The following is a 23,943-nucleotide window of genomic DNA, read 5'->3' as shown; positions in this document are numbered from 1 at the left end:
TTATACGGTCGTTCTGATGATTAGTAGAGGGAGGATGTGTAGTTACCCAGGGGTGGTTATGTAGTGTGGTGTTTGTCAGCCTTCTGGAATTTCTGCCTCCTCCCCTCACCTGCTGTTTGCTCACTTCATTTAATCATCTCTAGCGAAGGGGCATAGAGGGGAAGGAATCTCATGACATCAGCCCCTTTGGTTCTACTTTTTAGTGGCTCTCTTGCAAATTTGAAATAGAAATTGAGCTTGGCAGAGAATTAAATTTGGCATCGTCCTTAGTTTTAAACATTCTACTTCTGACTCTTTTAGAAGTCAGTTGAGATTTGGCTATTTATACAGTGAGGTTCCACTCTCACCGTCAAAAAGTAAGACACAGCAACTTGGGATAAGAATGCTCCCACGGGCTTGTGTAGCGATGTTCTCAATTTTAAATTCCTCTGGAGCCTCTCCTGCCTGCTGTGTGAGCCGGATGCTGTGGGGTAACAGTGCCTTTCATGGTGGCCTCTGGCCTTGGAGAACTCACCAGCCACAGACCCATTTCTGATCATGAGAACAGGTGTTTCCAGAACTGGCTGAGGCCTCAACACTGGCATGAGTTCATTCATGGGAGGAGCCGGGGCTTTAGTAAAGGGTGCAGAACAGGGCTTGGGAGCCTCTTTTCTACCAACCAGAGCTTCTCCTAAATTTCCCAGATCTTAGTATTTGTTGTCTATATACCACATCCTCAAGGGAAAAGCCTACAATGAGAAGAACCTTAATGACGTTCCTAAATGTGCTTGCTTTCCTTGGCCTATTGTTGAGTAAAGTGTAGAGGAGGGAGAAAAAAAGAACACCTTTTTCTTTACCCATCTTAGGTTCTCAGTGGGGAATCTGTCACCAAAGACAGATTAACAAAACAAAAGCATATGAGTTTATTTAATATGAGTTTTACATGATATGGGAACCTTCATAAGGAGACGAAGACCAGAAGAAATGGTTAAACATGAACGTTTTTGTACGAGGTTTGATGAAGAGTAGAAAGTCATGGGAAGATGTGATAGACCTAAGAACAGGGGTGCACTTAGCAAGGTCTGTTCGCTCAGCTTCCTCTCAGCAGCCCTTGGTCTTCGGCGATAAGGATGCTCATTTCCTCTGGGTGTAGGGAGGGCACCTCTCATAGGAGGCTCTTATGACCTGCGTCAGGAGAGGAGAGGAGGAAGAGTTCTTCTAACACCTGCTGCGTCTCACATTCCTTCAGCTTAAAGGACTCAGGACGCCAAGGTGCCATATTTTGGGGTAACCTGTCCTGAGCCCCGTCAAAAGCAACTTGCAATTCCTTACATATTCCTTTTATATCACTCAATTTGACCCATGAAAGACTGTCTTTATTGAGAGAAAGATCTTCCCCAAGGCAGAAGGTGTACCCACAACACGGTGAGGGGCCTTCCGCAAACCCACTTCCCACTTGCAAACGAGGGACCTCCAGCATTGCAGAAACACACAGCGTTGTCTCCTTGTTTGTTCTTTCTTCTCTTTTACCCAGCGCCTCTATAAAGCAGCCGGAGAGGATGAGATGCACCAGTACACAGTGACCCTGGGGCTGCCCGAGTTTGTCCGAGCGAAAACAAATGCAGTCAATCTGAGTGACGTAAGCCTTTCTTGTTGCTGAGGCTCAGACAGGCTCCAAAGCTGCGTATATCTGTGGCTGTGATGGGACCTCCCACTGACCCTTCTGGGGTTCCCAGAAACTTAAAAAAAAAAATGTCTTTTCGATGCTCTCGGTAAATATGCCTTTTCCCAAGTGTGTAGTGTCCAAATGCGTCAGCACGCACTACAGCGTATGGGCTGATGAGATTGTCTTTGCAAAAGAGAGAGCTTTTGCTCGTCAGAAATTGATTCTGGAACCCTGTACTACAAATGAAAGGGGTAGCCTTTGTTCGCCGATTCATGTAATTTTTTTTTTTTTTTTTAAAGAAGATCTACATGTGTTCCTACTGCAGGCAAAATACCAGGAGTCTTGGCGTAATCTCCGTGCTCAAGGCTACAAGCTGACAATAGACGCTCTCCCCTTCCAGGCTGCTCGCATCTCTGGAGATATAGCCAGTGATGTGAGTTGAATGATATGACCTTCCATCTTGCCTAATTTCTGTTAACTTCATGTAAAACAATGTCTACGGCTGATTTTCCTGAATTAAAGCAAATCTATCACTCTGTGAGACAGGATGTCACCTGCAGAATATATTAGTTAGAAATGAGATTCTTTGACGGAGGGAGGGAAAGAAAGGCTCTGTTAATCAGAGGCTAAATTCAGGCAAAGGTCTCCAGCAGGAAAGAGACGACGATTTCTTTCTAATTGCAGTGTCTGGGCCACAATCCCCACCTCCCCCTCCCTCTGCCAGTAACACGTGCACTGCCCAGCTTCACCTGGAATTCGGAAGAGAACTCGCTATAGAAATCGTAACCCAGCCCTAACACAGCTCCCTCTTGGCTCTCTGTAGTCTCACACATGGGTGTGAGGATTTGCTAGCTGTGTTTCAGCCACTCTGTTGATAGCGTCATAGCTTTGGGACATGAAGGTGACTTTCTCTTTCCCACAAACAAATCACAGAAAATGTGGACTTCAAATAAATGGATCCTGTCTTTTGGGTTTCATGTTTTGCCAAGTACGCACGGTTAAAGCACAAGTTTCTCTTTTACCTTTTTTGATAAATTCCTTTTGGCCATAGGACATGTTAAGGGGAGTGGGCCCCTTCTTTGGTTCTGAGGATCTGGTTTTAATTAGATAGGAAGAATGGAGCAATGTTTTAATTGTTCATCCCCCAGGGAGGAAGCATGCTCTCAGGCCAACCTCGCTGTGGTTTTTCTTATAATCATCACCTCCTTGAGTAAGAACAGGTGACTTTTCTAGGGTCTGCAGTGAAAACGCGCAGGTGGAATTTAAGCAGGCTGAACGCCGGCCCCTGACGGTGGTCCTCCCTTGCAGTTTCTCTACAGACATGACTTTGTGAAGGAGCGGGGCAGGCTGATCGGGGCCCGGAGCGTAAGCGACGACCCCCGGCTCCAGCACTGCTGGCAGGTGGGTCAGCTGCAGAGCGAGCTTCAGTACAGGCGGAGGGCGGCCAGCAGCCATGCCCAGTGCCACCTGCCCTTGGACATGGTGCATCTGGTCCACGCCAGGAAGGCCCAGGCCCTCGCCAGCGACCATGACTACAGGACACGGTGCCACGAGTTCACGGCTCTGCCAGAGGACCTGAAGATGTCCTGGGCCAAGAGAGCTCATGCCCTGCAGAGTGAGGTAGGGGGCCTTTGGGCTGCACACTAGCCCCTGACCTTCCTCCTCCCACCAAGACTGGGTGTAAATCTCTGCTTCTTCCTTAGCCTTTCTGACACCCCCCCACCTCCCCAACCAAGACTTGCTGGGTCTCTATGTTAGGTCATCTAGGTTGGAATCAATCACCTAACAACTGTTTCTTGAGCACCTATTATGTACCAGGCACCATTACAGGCCCTGGGCAAACCACAGTCAACAAGAGTCAAAAAACTGCTGTGCTCATGGGGCTTCCACTACATGGGAGGCAGATAGAATGTGGAAGTAGGATATGTAGTATGTCCGATGGTGACACATGTTGTGGAGACAGACAAAGCATGGCAGTGGGGAGGTGTGAAGGTGTGTGTGGACCTGCACATGTGCAATCTTAAATTGGGGGTGGGGTCCGGGCAGTTGCCACTGAAAAGACATTTGAGCAAAGACCAAAGTTGATGAGGGAAGGGGAGAGCACTCCAGCCAACAGAATAGCAAATCCAAAGGCCAAGTCCCTGAGCTGGAGGAGCCTCAGCTTATTTGAGTGGGTGAGTGAGGAGGACGTGATCCGGAGTGGGGTCTGAGAGAGCTTGCGGGCTGGATGCTGTGCAGCAGGGTGAAGGTCATGACCAGAAAACAGTAGATCCAATCATGGCTGACGCTGACCGACTGTCATTACTGTCCCTCTTGCTATAATGCTATGAGGTGGGGACAGTGGTGACCCATCTTTTACAGACGAGGTCATGCAGGAGACACCCAGGCAGCACTGGTCCCAGAACCCACGATCTCACCCATCTTGCTTTTGGGAAGGGAGCTCAAGGAAGTGGAGTCATGCTTCCTACAACCCTGGTGTAGACACAGACTCAGAAGGGAGAGGTCCTCACCCAGGCAAGGGCACCAAGCAGGTTGGTGGGGAGCCCCTCCCACACATGCAGGAGTCAGTCCCATCCCCCTCCACTCCTCAGCTTCCTCTACCCGGACGTGCTAACTACGACAGTGTGGGCGTGGTCAGCACGTATGAAGCACGTGCTGTGCGCCGTCGCTGTGCCACGAGGTCTTGCACACATTGTCTCTGCAGGCCTCCGAGCAGCCCCACGAGGAAGGAACTCTCACTTTAGAGCACAGCCCATGGGACTGTTGTCACATTAACCCTTCCCATCCGTATCGGGGTTTCTCAGCTCCAGCGCCCTGGATGTCCGGGGCTGGACCCGCCCTGTGCCTTGCAAGCCTCCCTGGCCTCTACCCAGGAGATGCCAATGGTGCCGCCCTCTCCCGGGGCGACCATCAAAATGTCTCTAAATGTGGCCATATGTACCTGGGGGACAGCATTGCACCCAGCTGGCAGTTGAGGACTGGTCTACATGAAGCACCCAGCGTGGTGCGTGGTCCATAGAAACATGCCAGTAAGAGTTGGCTATTTGGATTGTTCTCTACACCAAGCCTGTCGATTCTGGTTGTCTTGAGGGCGGCGACTGCTCTTAGGTTGAATTATATGGCACAGGCAGAATATTATAAACACATAAGTTGGGGTTCCTTATGAGTCAGTGTGGTCGTGGTTTAATGATCACCTAATTATTCATCACAATTTGCTGGAAGAACAACATCACAGGGTTCATGAGTAAGTCGAGTGTGGAGCAGGGGGACCTCATTGGGCCCCATACAGAGGATGTAGTTACCAAGGTGCTCGCCCTTGTTCCACTGGAAAGGCCTTCCATTTGCTAGATGGCCAGCCTGCCACCTGCAAGAATAGCTCATGGCCTGACCCTCTGGTCAGAGGGCTGTTCCTGGGAGGGGAAGGGGGAAAGAAACCTCTGGGGTGGGGCAGACCCCAGAGCAAGATACACAGGTCATCTGGAAGAGGCGAGGGGGAGCTGGGCCAGGAGCCCGAAGATGTTCTTTGGAAGCCCCACTTTGTCACATACTGGGTGTGTGTCCTCGAGCTGTCCCTTCACTTTCTAGGCCTCCATCCATCCAACAGAAGAGCAAAGAGGGTTGATTTGATTGGTGACCTCAGATTTCAGCGTTTGTGGATAGATGTTTATAAGATGGTGCTGTCAATATATTATCAGGTTTTTTTTTTTTTACTAAGTGAGGAAATAAAAACTAAATACTACCTCAAGCTACCATTTATATCACAGTTTTTTTTTTTTTTTCTGAAAAGAAAGCATATTTTAGCACTAAAACAAGTAGGAAGAACAATCTAAAAAGAAGAGGACTTTCTAAGAAATGGTGGTTGGCACTCTGAAATGGACATTTTATGGGATAGGATATGTATTAATATTTTGAATGCTGAGAAACTGTTGCTTAATTTTTTAAATCACCATATTGTGCTTCATGCATTGCTTTATAGACTTGAAGTTTGTTAATTTGGGGGGTGTGGATTCCAAGATGCTATGAACAGAGGACGCCCCATAACGTCTGGCTGGTTCTGAGGCTTCAGTTTTCTTGTGGTTGTTATTGAAAATCTAATTTCATGTGGTTATGTTGTATAGAAAAAGGAACAAAGGCTCCACGTGTGTTCACTCTATTCGGCAGAGGCTGTGGGAAATAGCACCCTTGGCCTGCAGCTGCTTCTCCCGCCCTCTCCTACCCAGGCCAGAAAGAAAGCTGTGGGTTGGGCTGGAGGAAGCCAAGAGGTGCTCACCCCTAGGGCAAAGGTCTCAAGCTGTGATCGCTCAAGCCATGCATGGGTTGTGCTTGCCTCTGGGACATATCTGAGACACAACACTCTGCCCAGGAATGCTCTACCGTGAATGGCCATGATCTTGCACAGGGGCTGTGGGGAGTCCTGAAAAGCACCTGCAGGGACTGTCAAGGGGACAGCCCTGACCCCACATTTTACAGCTGCATGACCTTGGGTAGACTCCGTAAGCTCTCTGAGCCTCCGTTTCCCCATCAGAAACAAGAACAATAACAATAGCTATTAATGTATGGAATGTTTATTCTGGACCAGGCATTTGCTTCAATATTTTGCACCAACTATCTCATTTAGTATCTAGGTACATACTGACATGACTCCCAGTTTTATAGATGTGGCGACTAAAGCACCTATGATCTTTTTTAAAAAAAATATTTTATTTTCTTTATTTGAGAGAGTGAGAGTGAGAGCACAAGAAGGGGTAGGGTCAGAGGGAGGAGCAGACTCCCTGCTGAGCAGGGAGCCCGTTGCAGGACTCGATCCCAGGACTCAGGGATCATGACCTGAGCCAAAGGTAGTCGCTTAACCAACTGAGCCACCCAGGCGCCCTTAAAGCACCTATGATCTTAAGTAACTTGCCCAGGGTCACAGGCTGGCGGGGAAATGACTTGCTCTAGACCCCACCGCAAGTCAGAGGCGAAGCTGGGCTCTGGTCTCTGGACTCCTGGTTTGGTGCTCTTTGGCTCCCCCCGGTGGCTGGATTAGGAACCCAGGTGCTCTGGCTCCTAAGGGTTCTCTTAAGGACCGTCTGTCTGGTACACCCAGAGGACAGCTGCCCATGGCTCTTCAGAGAATCTGAACAGTCCCTTGAACACCACCATTGTTCTGCAGACAGGTATAGGAACCCCGCCTTTGCAGCGTGGCGTGAACCCTGCATGAGATGAGTCTAAAGCAAACCACACCCTCTGCAAGAGGGCGATTATAAAGATTCTCATTAATAGGACAAATATACCTCCTCCCCTGGTCTCCTCTGGGTCCAGTTGTTGACACTGGTGGAAATTGGGGGCCCAAACCTGCAGCCTGTACTCCAAAACAGGGGTGCCAGGAAACCCCACGTATGAATCTGAAGGTGGCCTCCAGGTCATAATCCGTGCAAGGGAAAGCAACAAGACTGCCATCTGGGGAAGCCAGGTGCGGTTGGGCAGCACGAGAGGTCTCTTATTATCTTAGAATCCTTCTTCAAAACCATCTTTGGGTAGCTGATCTTCTCGGCTCCCCTCCTCTCTCCCCCTCTTTCATCATGAAGTCCGGGGCAGGTGTGTTGTTTTTAGGGTCTGCGTGAATAGTCAAGCCTGGCCTGGGAGCTGAAATATCAAGAGACAATCCATTTATAAGAGAGTCTGAGGCCCAGTCAGATCTTTGGGGAACCTGCATCTTGCTTTCTGACTTCCCTGCGATTGTACTGTTCAGCTCAACAAAAGGCAAGTTGAAAGAGTGCTCCCCACTTCATCTTGCGTATGAAAGGAGCAAGGCCCGGCTGTGAAGAGGCCCTGTAGGATTATTCTCTCTAACTTAGAAATTTATCCAATTTTCTCTGTTCTTTATCAGAGTGGAAGGCAAAAGCTTTGCCGGTGTAGACCGAAAGATCGCGGCATACAAAGCAATCTTACTGACATGGGGTTTTGAAACCTGCTCCTGAACCTGAGTGACGCCTCCCTTCACCAGTCGGAAGGCAGAGTGGAATTTGCACAGGGGCATTAACCAGCAGACAGTAGATCAGAAACGGACCCTCTTTGAGGCCAGCTGTGAGGGACGCTGTGAATCCTGAAATGAAAGGAAACTAAAAAGGCCAGAAGACTGGTTTCTGGAGTGATATTTTGCGTTACAGCAGAGCTTATATCTAAATTAGAGAAACGCTATCAACTTCGTTTAGATCCAGATTTTAGATTTCCTTAGCGAGTCCTTTTCCACCCTTAAAAATGCCTCATTTCCATAAAGAGAAGAAGAAAAGCATTCCTGTGACTGTCTCGTCCTAGGTAATGGTGGGCAGATCGTGGAATGGTAATAAGATTTAACGTTTTAGGAGACTCCTAATCAGACCCATTGTCCTACTCACTGCTTAGGATTTTCTCCCAGGAATGCTGCTCCAGTTCTCATCTTCTGAGTCCTTAAAATGAAGAAAATGCATAAGGCCCAGCCCATCTTTGTGATATAAGCAAATCCTGAGCCAACAGTGGGAAGGGGAGGTAAATCCAGGCACAAAAAAGTTAAAATGGCTCACATGCTGTAGGCTGGTTGTATCTAAGTGTGTGTGGTTCTTAGAGTCCTGCTGACATTGTCTCTGCCCCCTTGCTCCCACCCCACACCCCCCGCCACCAGACAAAACCAGATCCAACGCATGAAGTGACCTTTGCTCCCAAGGCCTCTCAGGTGTTCTCATGAGAACAGAAGGGTTGTCATGACCTTCAGCTATCACAGAGAGAAACTGAGTCACATTTTGGTGAAGCAATTTGCTCTGAGCCCCAGCCAGTCTGACCCAGAACTCTGGGCCCTTTGATCACCTGAAGGTGGGTAAAACTGTTCTATTTAGGCAGGCAGGCAGGTAGTCGCCTCACTGCCAGAAGGAAACAGAATAATCCAGGCTGATGCCTGGGCTTGGGTGTAGATCTCCACTCTTTAAGCGATCGTGTGCCTCCATTACCTTGGCTTCTAACCCTGCCCATTCACAGGTGGGGCCTGCTTGGATCTTCTGCACGATCCATTATTTAATTCCTGGCGGAGTGCACAAATTCACACAGTTCGACTTAACGATATGCACAGTGCTCTCCAAATGAAGACGATGACATGTTACGGTGAAGATGAATACAAATGCTATTACAAATCAAGCACCTTGAAATAACCCAACAGTCACTGGCACTCTGTTGGTAAAAACCAATGATCTTCTTTCCACAGTTTCGTTACAAGTCAGACCTGATGGGCATGAAGGGGACAGGATGGCAGACACTGAGCTCCCCACAGCTGGAGAGTGCAAAGAAGGCTGGAGAACTCATCAGCGAGGTACCACTCACCCAACTCTGTCATAAATGCAACCTGGTATTTATTTCCTCCTGAAGAGGGAAACTGCTTATGGGATGGAAACCCCAAGAGGGCCCCATGGCCACTGGACCCCCACCATTTTTCCTGGTCTTTTGCAACCCAGTCATAAGACAAAACAAGATTTCCCTCCAAATGAGTTCACTTGCTGGGGAGTTAAAGTCATGTTCCAGACTGGGCAATGAGAGACAGATGATGCACTAGAAGATTCTCAGTTGGCACATCAGGTCGTTATGAGCTAAGCTGGCCCATTGTTTTCTTGGGGGCAGAATTTTGCCATCCACCTACAGAGTTTACGCAGAGTGTCCAGTGTCTGGGGTTTTCTGATTTCAGATGGCATTACACATTGCAGAGGGATGGTTACCTTTACCGAACTGCCCACCATATTGGTGGCCTGGAGATTCTGCCCTGGGGAAGAATCTCCTCCAGGGTGGTGCTGCCTTCTTCCATTTCTTAGTAGCCAGACTTACTTGGACAGGGTCTAAGGACATTGATGCTGAGTCCTTCCCTCTACTGAATTCCTTTATTGTGATATGCCTTGGAATAGTGCAGGCGAGTGAATATTTGTAAAATACTCCTTATCACAGAAGCAGCTCGGAGCCCTGTGAAGTACCCACCAAGAAGAGAGACTTGTTTTCCAGTAGTATCATTAGCACACCTGGTACTGAGTAGGTCGGGTGAAGCTGCATTCAGAAAAATGCACGGTATTCAGCTGTTTCGTGGGAATCTGTGTCTTTCTCTTACAGACCAAATACCGCAAGAAACCAGACAGTATCAAGTTCACCACAGTGGTTGACTCCCCAGACCTGGTTCATGCCAAGAACAGCTACATGCACTGCAATGAGGTGGGTATGTTTTCATCACCAACCCAGGGGTGGGTGCCCAGGAGTGGGTAGTGCTGCTCAGTACTCAGTGCTTAAGAGCACGAGCTTGGGTTAGATGCCTACTACCTGGGTGATTAAGGGCCAGTTACTTGCTCTCTCCTAACCTCCATTCCCTTATTTGAAAGGAGGGCAATGATAGTGCCATTTCATAAGATTAAGTGAGTTAAATGAGAATTAAATAAATAAATGTATGTGAAGCTTTTAGCAAGTATGGGGAATGTAGTAAGTCCTCAATTTATGGTTGGTTATTATGGTTTGGTTCATAATTATATTATGGTTTGATTCATAATTGTAACAATATTAATACTGCGTATTATTGATGATCTTTTACTAAACAGTAGATGAGATACATCTTAATTATTGATAGATGGTAATGGAATTAAAAGCTGAACATAACCCAGTTAGAAAAAAAAAAAGAACAACTATATTAAAAGCTTTTTTCTGCTTCTACTCTCTCTGTATGATTTAGCCTCATTTCTTCTCTCTTATATTTATTTCGAAGTATAGGAAGTTAAATATTTTTTCTCTGACCTCGTCAAGGGATTTGATTTTGCACACACAGTGACAAAGCCGACCCCTGGTCATACAGAGTCCAAATATACCGACAGGTTCACATTTGCGAAGCCCAAATTGAATTTGGAAAAGGATCAGAATATTCAATACTATATTTTCCTCTCTAAAAGTAGATGAGACTCCATCCCTTCCTAAAATTCTTTGCAACTCTTAGATCTCTGCTCTCAAAATAGCAACTAAGAGAAAGCTTGAGTTTTAAAATTGTGTCTTCCTGGGACCCAGGTAGACTCTGAAAACTTTAATTTTCTGAAAACATATGAAGTCCTTTTAGGGTTAAAAAAAAAGACTTATTAGCGGTTGTGTCTTTTTATTATTCCTATTCACATCAAGCAATAAGGGCATTAAGACATCTCGGTACTAGTAGAAAGCTTGAACAATGCTCAATTGCAAAGATTTTTGAAAGAGCCCCACACCTTATACTGTTTGTAAAACCACACAGGTGTGGCCAGCCGGGATGTTGGTTTGGGGCGCATTTGGAGCAGATCTTTTTTTTTTTTAAAGATTCTATTTATTTATTTGAGAGAGAGAGAATGAGAGAGAGCACATGAGAGGGGGGAGGGTCAGAGGGAGAAGCAGACTCCCTGCCGAGCAGGGAGCCCGATGCGGGACTCGATCCAGGGACTCCAGGATCATGACCTGAGCCGAAGGCAGTCGCTTAACCAACTGAGCCACCCAGGAGCCCTGGAGCAGATCTTGATAAATATTTTAAACGGGGTCTCCTTACCACCAGCCAACCCTGCCTGACTCTGGGCATGTGGGCCCCCTCTGTCAGATGGTGGGTTCTGGAGGGATGCTCTCCGGGTTCAGGGCTGGGTTCTGCTCCCACGGCGGGCACCCGGTGGGGAGGGGCACCCTGCTTCTCACCATAACCTCAGCCAGCCCCCGTTCTGCATTTACCGGGGGCCTGTCTCCCCCACAGCGTCTGTACAGGTTGGGGGATGTGGAATCCCTGCACAGATACACACCGATCCCTGACCACCCCGATTTCGCCAGAGCCCGGCTCAACGCGCTGCATCTGAGTGACGTAAGTGAAGTGATGCTTTGTGTGGCGCGCACCTCCTGCAACTGTATCTACACCCAGACTGGACTGTATTTGTCGGGGGGAGAAAAGTCCCAGGAAGGAGGGCTTGAGACGAGAAGAACGCAGGGCCGAGAGTGAGACAGACCGCATGTGGGACTCTGAGCCACTTCCCTCGCTGGGCCTCAGTTTCCCCAACTGGAAAATGGGATGGAGCTGGGCGGACCAATGCCTGTGGTTCCTTCCGGCTTGAAAATTCTGTTTCTGGGCGTGACGGCCAAGACCGCAGTCAGGTGCTCCCCCTGCCCTGGCAGGTGTAGACACCTGCTCCGTTTCTTTCCTGGACACGTCTCCTCAGTCCCCAGAGCAGGGTGACTTTGGAGGCACGGTGGCACTTTCTCGCCGCACAATTGTCATCCACCGGGTACAAACACGAGCGGCTCCTTTGTGCGTGAGGCAGTGGCCTCCACACTTCTTTTTCCCTTAGATGTCTGCCCTTTGCGTGCATAACCAAGATGCTGTTTCCTAAACCCGGGCTTGTTGTTAGCGGGGGTTGGAGGCCCCTGGTTGTAATAGAATAGGCTGCCGCTCGGCCAGCAAAGCTGTGATCCAGGGATAACAGGTAGGCAGGCGGCAGAATCAAAAGCTGCTGTCAGATCAGAATCACACAGGCTGAGTGTGTCGGCCTGGGGCCGCGCGGGGCCTCCCAGAGTCCGGCCATTCTTCCCTCCCTGGCCTGGCCATTGTATCCTGGGGCTCCGTGCAGATCAGCAGCTGCTCCCGCGCACCCCAGAGGTGGCCGCCTCGCAGGGGTTGGCAAGAGGCGCCTTCTAGTTAGCGTGTGTATTAGTTTGTTGCGTTTGTAAAGCCCTGTGGGATCCCACGCAGTGAATGCGATGGTGCTTTGTAAATATGAGTTATTATGACCATTTGAGGCTTTTGAGGGATGTGCAGGCGATAATTTTAGAAGAGCAGCTCGGGTGGGCTGACCTCCATCTGGGGGAAGCAGGACCTCCCCCTCAACAGAGCTGGGACAAAACATCCATCGTATTAGTGCTTCGAGGATGGGGTAAGGCCGGGCCTCCATGGGCCGTATGATTGGAGGCTCAGAGCCCTGAAGACTGGGGTAAAGCTGCCAGTCCATTTGGGGCCCGGCTGAAGGAGGACAGCCACCCCGGGCTGGTGACAGAGCATCTTTTGGCTCACGAGGGACGCCAGTCTGCAGAGTCCCAGAGCTGAAATTAGCCGCCGGGGCATGCGGATATGGAGAACTCATGAACCTCTTTTGAAAGAGCACTTCTTCGGGGGCGTGGAGAATGCACACAATTGGATCAAGTGCTCTGTGAGGAAGATGTGGAGGGAAAGTGACCTTCCTGGGCAAAGAAAGCCATTGAGATGTGTAAGGCAGCCGAAATAACTAAAAATCAAATGACTCTAATGTGTGAGGATGAGGACAAAACTGCACCCACTGTGATAAAGAAGAGGAACGCCCAGGGTTCCAAATCAAAGAGCCTACGGAATCTAAAGGCTCCCAGTGGCAAGGCAGAAACCTCAACAGAATAAAAAAAACTCAGGGAGGAAGTGATCACAATCAAGCAAATAGTATACAGGGAGAAGGAATGGGAGAAAGGGGAGCCGGCGCCTTGGAGAGAACCCCAATTTCAGCCACGCTCGCTAGGTGACCCTCCGTCGTAGAGGCTCGGAAGCTGGGGTGCATTGGACCCCAGAGTGGGGTGACATCGGAGTTTGGTGCTGAGGAAAGTTTGGCGCCCTTACCTAGCCCAGATCCAGTGTGGAGGCCCTTCGTAGGAAGGGGCCAACTGTCCCCTTCCCAGGGGATGCTAAGGGCTTGGACTCTATTTGCTGTATATACTGTTATTTGTGGGGCCACCATATCAGGGAGCGTAATGCTGAAGGTGATGGTTGCTCTGTCATTATCTGAATGTTTCTCCCCATCTACCGATCCCTCTGTCCTGCCTGTTCCACTCAGTGGTGACCCAGTAAATGGAATCCTTGGGGCCATTTGTGACCCATCAATTAGGCCATTACTCCAACGATTATTGACTCTGTATTTCTAGGCCCCTGAACACAGCAGGTATTTGGCTCGTGGTTGGTGGCATTGGATGTTGGAGTTGGAGGCAATGATGAAGGTGAAGGTGATGGATGGCAGTACGTAACAATGTGGAGCTCTGCCGTGCCTGACTCCTTCTCGTAGGCCCCTCTGCTTCCAGGCCCAGTTGCGCGGTGGTGCGAGGCACTTTGCTTTTTTATCTGCCATCCCTCCTTTGCTTAGTCCCCTCAATGCCCTGTAGAACGGGGCCTCGGCCATGACCTCTGTTTCCAAGTGACAAAAGCAAGGTTCTTCCGGGGCCTCCTGACCTGCTGTGGCTCTTGGAGTGAGTGAGCCGCCGACTCGGTCTGGGGCTGTCACTTTGTCGTCTGCTGCCGATGTGCCTCACCCGCTGTGTCCCTTCTCTGTGGCTGGATAAAGGACAGCCCTCCACTGGGATCTCCAGATGCCTCCTTTCATGGAGCCATTCCCTTATGCTGAAAAAAAAAATATTAGCTACATGAAGGCCTGGGAGATTTTGATGCTCTCTCGGGTATGTGGGTCTACCTGAGGACCAAGAGGATGTGATTACAGACTCCTGGAGGCTGTGCGAGAACACCTTCAAAAGGGAAAAAATGAAAGAGGAAGATGTGAAATACATGGGTCAGGAACTCAGTCAGGTTCTTGGCAATCAATTTAATTCAGGTGAAGGCTCTTCCCTCCGTGTGGGCACCAGGGGTGTGCCTATGGGAGGCGGCTCGCTTCATAGTGCTGGTGTGACACAGCTTTAGAAGTAGCCGAGGGGCCCCTGGGGCGTCGTTGGAGCTAACAAATTCATGGGTGCCAGGACCCAAGGAAGAGTGCTCTCAGCATGAGGGAAGAAGCAGAGTTCTTGAACTTCAAGTTCTGGCATCTAGAAGCTGCAAACCCAAGGCACTGAAAGCGAATGCAAAGACAGGAAGGAGTGGGGGGTGGCCGCTGGTCCCAACAGGATATAGCAAAGGAGCCAGACTCATAGACCACAGGCCCATCAGAGCAGGGTCTGATGCTCAGGCCAGGAGCTTAGAGCTGAGCCCTTTGTGGCCAGCCCCATCAGTCCCAGAGCTTGGGGAGGTCCTCGGGACAGATGTGGGGCCATGGCTCTGTCCTTGGACACCTGCAGGGCGGAGGGTATGTGTTCATTCCTGCTCAGAACTAACAACATGCCAGGTGTGGAGTTCTCACTCCCTGCTCACTCATTTCTCTGTTTTCCCCATCTAGAAAGCCTACAGAAACTCTTGGGAACAGACCCGGGCTGGCGGCTATGACTTCAGGCTGGATGCCATCCCATTCCAGACCGCCCGGGCGTCCAGGGAGATCGCCAGTGATGTAAGACCTCAGGCTCTCACTCCCTCTCTCACTTGTGGGTTTGACTGCTTTTCCCAGTTCTGTTGAAAAGCAAACCACCAGGAACCCAAACTGAACAAGTATTTCAAATGAAATTAAAAATAGGCCTTATTTTCTAGAACCTTAGCCAGAAATTTCAGATTGGGGAGGACACTCTTAAAAGTTGACATATGTGTACCTAGAAGTGAACTAACATTTGACTGATGTGTCGATCCACAATAAAGGGATGAAGTGCAGCGTGACAGGGTAGAAAGAGATTGAGCTTTTTCCTCAGATTGCTTTTGAGTCCAAATCCTGGCTCAGTCACTTAGGACGCGGCCATGTGGTGTTGGGCAAGTTGCTTACATCCTCTGAATGCAGATTTCTACATCTGTGAAATAGGGATATAATTTTCATCTCCTAGGATCAATGGAGGACTGAAAACAAAATGGTTTACATTGTTGTGCAAATAACAGGTGTTCAAAACATGGCAGCCATTTTTATGGAAGAAGAAGGTAGATCATGGATCACTCATGAATACCTTGTATCTGCCCACAATCAGTCCAGAAATCAAGAACAGGCATTTAGAAACATTTTTAGCAACTAGCCGTTGTGACAACAAAGCCTGTGCCCAGTGGACTCGTCTGGAGCAGGGCTGGTTTGGGTGTTACCACTACATACTAATCAGATGCAGTAGAACCACCTATGGGACTTTGATGGATTGGAAATTTAAAAAGCAAAACAAAATTAATCTGATCCTTCCCTAGAGATGGTTTGAGGAACCCTGGATGGGGCCCCTGTAAGCCGGGAAGAATCAAAGGAAGAGTGGCTGCTGAGAGAGGCTTTTCCTGTTGTATTATTCATTACAGCAGCCTTAATACCCATAGCCGCCACTCGGTGGGCATGAACCTGAAGCTCAGCCCCCATCTCGCTGAATCCTCTCCATGTCCCCTGGGGTGGAGGCTCGTTCTCCCATTTTATCAGGAGGGGAAACTGAGGCTCAGAGAGACTCAGTAACTGGCCTCAGGCCACACAGCTAGAAGGTAGCAGAGGGAGATCTAGATCCGAGGCCTACCTGAATCCAAAGCTGTGCTCTTACCCTGTCATTGAACTTCCGGCTGAGAATCCTGTGGGCTGGCCTGGGAGGGGAGGCTGGCCCCCGCGCCCCACCTCTGCTTCTCTGACCTGCAGTTCCGGTATAAAGAGGCCTTCCTGCGGGACCGGGGCCTGCAGATTGGTTACCGCAGCGTCAACGACGACCCCAGGATGAGGCATTTCCTCAGCGTCGGCAAACTGCAGAGTGACAACGAGTACAAGAAGGACTTTGCCAGGACTCGGACCCAGTTCCACAGCTGCCCAGACCAGCCCGGCTTCCTCCAGGCCAGGAGGAGCCAGCAGCTAGCCAGCGACCTGCACTACAGGCAGCCCCCGGCCCAGCCCACCTGCGACCCCGAGCAGCTGGGCCTGAAGCACGCGCAGAAGGCCCACCAGCTGCAGAGTGATGTGAGCCGCCCGGCTGAGACCCTTCCTCCGCTGCCTCGGCCATCACGCCGCATCCCACGTGACCCACATGACCTTTTGGGGGGTGGGGAGCTGGGCTGAGACAGAATCCGGGAGACCTAACACCACAGTGCCAGAAGGAATAATAATTGCAATTTATGGAGTCTTTACTGTGGACCAGGCTCGGTGCCAAATGCTTTTCCAAGCATAGTGCCATGTAGCTCCCACAGCAGCCCATTCCTGCCCCATTTTACAGATGAGGAACCAGAGGCCTGGAGAGCTTAGGGAACCGACTCAAGATCACCCGGCAAACAGGTGGCAGGCCTGGGATATGAACCCCATTTGGCTTGATGTGAGAGCTCAAGCTCTTGATGGTTCTGCCATACTGTTTCTGAGAGGTCTTAGCAGTTACCTGACTCAGTCCTTGCACTTTCCCTGGGAGGCAGCTGAAGCCCAGAGAAGGGAAATGGCTTTCCTGAGGTCACAGAGCGAGTTGAGGTGGGAGCTGAGACTTGAACAAATCCTCCCCACCCTCTGCCCCCAGTGTGGCTCCTGTTAGTGGGAAGATGCAAAGCCCAGCGACATGCCAGCCCAGATCACAGCACATCAGGCCCTCCGTACCAGGGAGCCTCTGTTGGGGAGGAGTTTGCCCCCCTTGTCCTGACTTTACTGACAAGGGCATGTGCTCCATCCCACAGAGGCCACACTGTGGCCAAACCACCCCAGACCCCACTGACCTCTTCCTCTTGCTTCCCTCTGTCCCCTAAGGTCAAGTACAAATCAGACTTGAACCTGACCAGAGGTATCGGCTGGACACCTCCCGGCTCCTACAAAGTGGAAATGGCTCGGCGGGCGGCGGAACTGGCCAAGGCGAGGGGCCTGGGTCTCCGGGGGGCTTCTGTGAGTAGCCAGCCGCAAACCCACCCCAGCCGGCAAGGCCGTGGGGGAAAGGCAAACTCATTGTTTCTTTTCAAACTTTATTTTTGGCCAAAGGTCAGCCGGCTCTAAAGAAGTGTGAAATGCAGCTAGCTGGAGCAAGGCGCCTAATTTCATGGGTCTGAGATGACCAGGCGGATGACACCCGGGTTAAACTTCCTGCAGGGTTTTCTCTGAAGTCACAGCCATTAGTTGCGCGGAGACAAGCCTACCGGGGCCCCTTCAATCACGGGCCACGGCCGCCCAGGCTGTGCTCACCGCTAGCTCGTTACATCTGCAGGAAGGGTCAGGGACTCGCTGGCTGCAACAGTCTGGGTTTTGAACACTACTTTGTTCAGAAGAAAGACGCCACGTCTAAATGAGAGATTGGCTTTGCTTCTTTCTCCTTCTTGCCTCGAGGATCCTTTCTCTTGGGGAGGGTGGAGGAGGGGAAGGGCAGAGGAGGGGGAGCATTTGAAATGCTCCCAGGGCATCTGAGGCAGCTCATCCTGTGGGAGCCGGGCGGAAGCTTCATTCTGACTCAGGGAGGTATGTTTGATTTCTGCAGGGGGGGCCAGAGGCTGTGGAGCCTGCAGATAATCAGAGGGGGGACGTGAACCCAGATGCCACTGAGATTCTGCACGTCAACAGGAGGAAGGCTTTGCCTTTGTGAGTGAGCAGCATCCACCCAGGACTCTTGGGAAAGAGGCTCAGGAGGAAATGTGCCCACCGGAGACATGCTTCCTTTCGAGCAAGCTGAAAAAGCCATGCACCAGCCCATCCCCAAACCACCTTTACTAAAACAACGACTCTCAGAAAGCCACGGAGAATGTTGTATTTTTGGTCCCCCATCTGATCCTGGACATGGGTGGCCAGTTCTGTTGCGTTCCTTGGGTGTCTGGGATGAGGAATAAAGATGTAAAGGTGACTCCCACTGGCTCTGGTTGTTCTGAAATCCCACGTTTGCAAATGTCTGAGGTGAAGGTGGTCTGTGATTTTCTTGAAGGGAAGCCAACAAAATATCTATTGGGTTGATTCTGGCATGTGCTGGGTTACCCATGAGGCAGCCTGATAAAGCGGTGGACATGCTGGTCCAGGGCGCCCCAGGCTGGGTGGCTGTTGTCTCTGCTCAGAGCATGGACACTCGGCTATATGGCCTCCTGGGGGCTCCCAGGGCGTCCAGGGCTGCCCATGAGGCCTGGCCTTGTCTGGGTGGTCAGGACAATGGGCTCTCAGGTTCAGAAGACACCTTAGAAACTACCCTCCTTTTGGATGGTGGCTTTGATCCAATTCAGGAATTTGGTAACTTGGGTGTAGACTCCTGGCTTCTTCCCACATTCCAGGCCCCAGCTCACTATCCCATAGATATAGTAGGTGTCATTCTTCTCACAGGTCAGAGGGCCTCCAGAGTCACCCTAAGGGAAAAAAGACACATGAGTTCAGCTTTGTGAATCAGAATACATTCAGAGACACCCTCCACCTTCCATGAGGAGATGCCAGGGGGCGATGGGGTGACATCGCCCCAGTGAGTTTCTCTGGAAAGTGGAGGCAGGGCTCTTCTAAAGCCTTCTCAGACACAGAGCTCTGAAGGGAGAGAAGTGAATACCACCATAGGCCCCTGAGTCCATGAGGGCTTGGCAGAGAAGCCACAGGACTGGACCCCAGTGCTGTGGTCACAACCCTACTTCCACACTCTTAGTCATGACTCGTAGTCACACAGCAAGTTCTCAGGGGCCCCCAACTTCCCATTCCTGCAGGGTCGGGGGGGCGGTACCCTGTTTGGATAGAACCCTCCCAGGACCCGCAGGGCACACACAGGGTGGGAAGGACAGGGCTCAGAGACAGCACAGCCTAGATGTTCAACGTGGTCTATGGGGTTAGATCTTCTTGGTTCCAAACCAGGTTGGTGGATGCTCGCCAAGTGGGCCTCAGTTTCTCACATGGTGAACTGTGGAGGGCAACAGACCTCCCCCAACCCTGCCCTGGCTCCTGTGCAGATTAATCTTTGTAAAGTACATAGAACAGTGCCTGGTTCATATTGAGCCCCAGCTAAAGTGGCAGGAGGAGGATGGTGAGAAGGGGCAGCTCTCACCACGCCCCACTGCTCACACCCGGCAACTGAGAGGATTTACAGCGAACTGTCTCTTTGAATCTTAGCCACACCTTAGGATTTTATGCATACGTTATTTCTTATTTCGTTATTACAGATTAGGCACCCGAGATTGGAGAATTATTTCGGTATAATGAACTGAATGTGTTCCCCCCAAATACTGACGTTGAAACCTAATTCCCCAATGTGACGGTCTCAGTGGGTGGGGGTTTGGGAGGAGATGAGGTGGGGCCCTCATGCATGGGATTAGTGCCCTGCTGAAAGGGACTCCACAGAGGTAGCTCCCTCTTTCCCCCGTGTGAGGTCACAAGGAGGAATTGGCTGTCTGTGACCCGGGAGAGGGCACCCCCTCGAGCCTGACCACACTGACACCCTGATCTCGACAGCCAGCCCCCAGAACTGGGAGAAATACATCTGTGCTGTTTAAGCCGGTCTATGAGGATTTGTTAGAGCAGCCCGAGCTGACGAAACAATTCAGTGATTGACAAAAGTCACGAAGTGGAAGAACCAGGATTCAAACCTGTGACTGTCTGTTTCCAAAGCCTGCAAGCGAAGCCCTCGAAATACCTAGAGGACAGAATGATCTGTTTTCTTATTCATCTTCCAGGGGCTTCAGACAAATCACACCCATCAGCCCACGACCCTCCTTTGAGGAGGTGGATCTCTGCAGCCCCTTGGGAAGGGACAGAGGGTCCCAGTAGAGCCACAAACCTTAGAGAGAGTGACGGTGATTTCCCACCCCAGCTCGAGGCCGGCAGGTCATTGTTGGGCCCATTTGTGAGGGGGGAGCTGAGGCTTGAGTGTGTCCACACTGGGGTTTCCAAGACAGTTGGGTGATTTATGAGGACGTTGGGCAGAAAATTCTAAACTTAGGTGTTCTTGGGAGTCTAGGAAGGACGTCTCCTGTGAGATGTGACCCTTACAGAGAGAGAGAGACCATGGGGCCTGGTCTCTGACTTGGGGTAAAGGCTTGATGTCACTTCAGCACCAGTAGATGGAGCCTCCCCCATCTCCCTGTCCTGCAGCCTCTGAGTCACCACAGGCCTCTGTGGCTTGGGGTCCCCAAAAGTCCTAGACTGGGTTGGGGGGGATGTCAGGCAGGCTGAGGAACCACTCAGCCACTTAGTGTGCTAGGGCTGAATCCCCACCCCCATCTCTGTCTCTGTCTCTCTCTCAAGTACACAGGCACACACATACAGATCCTGATGCTTAGTTACTATTACGAATTCTCTGGGCCTGTCATCTTTCTCCTTCTAGCCACTGGTCCTTTGGATAGCTCCTTGTTGGGATTTTCAGCCATGCTGCCCAGTACTGAGGCCAGAAGCACCATCTTCACGTTTAAACACAGTGAAGCAAATCTCTGCTCTGCCACTCAACCAGCCAGGCACTATGGGCCAAGATCATTTCTCCAAGCATCTATGACTTATGATGATGACATCCCCTTCACCAGTGTCATGAGAATTAACTTAGACAAGGCAGGCAAAGCGGCCACTACAGTTACAATGCTGGACCCTCCCAGATGGATGTGGATGCCAATCTGCCAGAGGACAAGCATGCCTGCCTGTGCCTTAGCTTTATGGCAGGTGGGCCTCCGAACTGGCCTCCCAGCCAGGGGCTCTCAGTCTGGCCTCTGCCCAGTGTAAGCTCCTGCCCATGTCTCCTTCTCCAAGTGCCATTTGGAATCTCTGACCTGGCATGAGTCTTTCCCAGGCTTCTGAAGGTTTCCTGCACAAATCATGCTGTCATCGATCATGTGGTCATAGAGTTGGTGGGAGTTGCACAAAGCATTGGCAATCAGCTTGACCTTGGCATCCAGGAGCTGGCGGGATCCTTCTCCTGTGGGGTAGAGAAAAGAAGTCACCACTGTGGGGACCCGGAGGACATGTGTCCCACCAGAAGATGGTGGGGGCATTGGTAAGAAGATGGCCACAGGTCTGAACTCAGAAAGGAAGGTTTTTCCAGGAGATGGGCAGAGGGGCCTCATCTTTCAAGGATGGAGGCTCTTAGCCTCCAATCTTCCCCATGGTTTTATAGACCTTCTGTTCTGTGCTTATCACAGTGGAGCAGAATCATTTATTCCCTCTTCCGTCTCCCCAGCTAGACCATCAGGTCAGAAGGGTAGGGGTAGTGTCTTAAACCATTTTTTAAATTTCCTAGCAGAGGGCCGGCACACAGTAGATTCCTAATGATGGATGCAGTGCCCCAGTTGCTCCTCTAGATTACCTACTTCCCAGAGCAGAGATTTCTTCCCCTGAGGATCCTCTGTTCTGCTCAATGTGCTCTGGTCAGCATGGTGATATTGAAAGGTTTAGGTGCATGACAATGGAGATCCCTATGAAGATTGGCCTCTGGCTAACCCTAGATCTGATTAACCTAAAATCTTCTTTCCCAAAAGCCTTCTGACAGATTTGTGTATTACATTTCATTTTCTTCATGAATACAGGTCTATTTAAAGTGTTTCTTGCTTTCCATTATTAAGGGCAAGATTTGGGGGGAAGAGAGATCTATTTTGAGTATTTGAGAAAGACTTGAAATACACCTCTGGATTTCATATGTTAGAGAATATAATCTTGTCAGCACATGAGGAAATGGATCCTGTGGTTACTTTTTTAGATAAGACCGCATCCTAGAGACAAATCAGTAGCTTGGTTTAAGAAAATTTATAGAATGCCTACAATGTGGAGACCCCTGAGCGAAGCACTCTAGGGGAAACAGATAAATGAACGCAGACCCTGCCCACCAGGGGCTAAGTGAATATCTCCATGGAATTCTATCAGCTCCTATTATCATGATTCCAAACCTAGGAGGTAAGTGTGGTTATGGAGAAACTAAAACTCAGCTGTCCAAGTGACAAAGCCAAGAACCCAACACCAATCTGTCTGATGCCAAACCCATCTTCTTTATAATCTATCCTCTTTCCAGTCTACCAAGGGAAGGAGAGCGATCTCTGTGGATACAGGATCAATGCTTGATGGAAGTCAAGGTAGGGGACAGGGACAAATAGAAAGATCAGGGCAGTCTCCTTGGAAGTGATGAGATTTATCTAGAGATTTAGCCATAAGGCAATCTCTTCCTTTTTGTAATGTACCTTCAATGGAACACTGATTCTAAGTTCAGAAGGGATGTTGAGTTTGACCCCTTTCTTCTCTAGTTAATGCAACTCACCTGGGTCTCAGGAGAATGCATGGCCAGACTCACCTGTTTCTGTCACACCCCAGCCAGAGATGTGGCACTCAGTCCCAGGGGGGAAAACACCATGGGGCAAACATACGGTCTTCACATATTTGGATTCCAAAGCACAGTGACCATCCACTGGCTTCAGCTTGAGCAAAGCTAGGTAAGGAGAGAAAGAGGAAATGAATGATGATATCCTCTCTGTCATTAGCTTCAACTTGATCAGGAGGTAGACATTGCAAAGCCCCACTCCCAGTGCCTAACAAATGAATGCCTTGCTCCTCGGCTACTGCATTCTTTTAACTTCCAACTGGGGAGGAGTCACACTTCAGGCTGAGTGTAATATCAAAAAATAACAGTGGAGTTTGAAATCGTTTATAGTCCATTTTTTTAAAGAACAGGCTTCAAGAGGGAAAAAAAAGATACTGAGGAAGGAGAGAGAGTGACAGATCCTAGGAATGGAGAGCTAGAGTACATATTGAGCAGCCGGCAGCTTAACATCATTGCGTCTACATCCGAGCACCTACCAGATGCCAGATGTACATGGGGACACATGCACATCAAGTCACTTAACACACGGGAAGCTGAGTGTTGTACACCAGCGTATCCATTTTATAGAAGAGGGGCTGAGGCTTGGAGAAGTGAAGCCAGCTAGTAAGGGAGGGAGCTGAGATTCAAGGCTGAGTTCTTTCCACAATACAGCCTTGCTAGCACCTCTTCCCCTCATTTATCGATAACATCAACACAGACCTTTAAAACTAAAGGGCTCTGGAATAAATTCTCTATCTTATAGAGTCTATGAGGGACCAAAAAGCACCTTCTAGAACCAAACCTCAGCTTTCCATCAGTAATGAAATCTACCCAGGACAAGACCCATGGGAGATCCACCATAGAGGAGACTTGCCAATATCATTGTGGGGAATCTCTTCTCTTTCATTATAGTGGCTGTACTTGAAAATCTTCTCCACCCCGAATCTCTGCTCATGGAATTCTGTCTTCTTCAGGTCCTGGTCCCCTAACACCACTTTCAGATGTTTGGTTTTTATGCTGCAAGGGAAGGTAAGATGGTCTGGTATTTGAGAGACTAAAGTTAAGCCCTGGCTTTGTTCCCAGTGAGCTATGACCTTGGACAAATGACCCGACCTTCTGCAGCCTTGGCATCCTCATTTATAACTGTCATCTTGCTCACAGAACTCTGCTGTGTGGTCCAAGTAAGAAAATGTGAGGAAACATGGTCTCCAAATGCAAGCTGTAACATGTATCCCACATTTCCTGAGAGAGACCTCCCATTCCCCCTGGGATTTGCTAAAGAGCAGCCAATTAACTTCTTGAACAACTATTCTTTGTGAAGG

At 49.9% G+C, this 23,943-nt stretch overlaps 2 protein-coding genes across 5 annotated transcripts in view; one reads left to right on the top strand and one right to left on the bottom strand.

Annotated features, from left to right (window-relative positions):
* The window catches only part of NRAP (nebulin related anchoring protein), a 70,783-nt gene extending 52,548 nt beyond the window's left edge, over positions 1-18,235 (top strand). For 3 of the 4 annotated variants that reach the window (XM_035029343.1, XM_035029350.1, XM_035029338.1), the window contains exons 33-42: positions 1,514-1,618; positions 1,971-2,078; positions 2,954-3,265; positions 8,862-8,966; positions 9,749-9,847; positions 11,379-11,483; positions 14,788-14,895; positions 16,084-16,395; positions 17,161-17,292; positions 17,876-18,235. In XM_035029343.1, coding sequence (XP_034885234.1) covers positions 1,514-1,618; positions 1,971-2,078; positions 2,954-3,265; positions 8,862-8,966; positions 9,749-9,847; positions 11,379-11,483; positions 14,788-14,895; positions 16,084-16,395; positions 17,161-17,292; positions 17,876-17,980 — 1,491 coding nt within the window. In that variant the 3' untranslated portion in view covers positions 17,981-18,235. The remainder of the gene's footprint in view (positions 1-1,513; positions 1,619-1,970; positions 2,079-2,953; positions 3,266-8,861; positions 8,967-9,748; positions 9,848-11,378; positions 11,484-14,787; positions 14,896-16,083; positions 16,396-17,160; positions 17,293-17,875) is intronic. The other variant, XM_035029358.1, reaches the window with a different exon arrangement.
* The window catches only part of HABP2 (hyaluronan binding protein 2), a 32,326-nt gene continuing 26,532 nt past the window's right edge, over positions 18,150-23,943 (bottom strand). Inside the window, exons 10-13 of the mRNA XM_035029370.1 lie at positions 23,496-23,638; positions 22,616-22,750; positions 21,108-21,253; positions 18,150-18,722 (exon numbers count right to left, since the gene is read on the bottom strand). Coding sequence (XP_034885261.1) covers positions 18,558-18,722; positions 21,108-21,253; positions 22,616-22,750; positions 23,496-23,638 — 589 coding nt within the window. The 3' untranslated portion in view covers positions 18,150-18,557. The remainder of the gene's footprint in view (positions 18,723-21,107; positions 21,254-22,615; positions 22,751-23,495; positions 23,639-23,943) is intronic.

The sequence above is a fragment of the Mirounga leonina genome, unplaced genomic scaffold (assembly GCF_011800145.1).
Source record: "Mirounga leonina isolate KUSES-001 unplaced genomic scaffold, KU_Mleo_1.0 Mir_114, whole genome shotgun sequence".
NCBI lineage: Eukaryota > Metazoa > Chordata > Mammalia > Carnivora > Phocidae > Mirounga > Mirounga leonina.
Note: the sequence above shows the minus strand (reverse complement) of the source record. Positions and strands in the feature narration are given on the sequence as shown.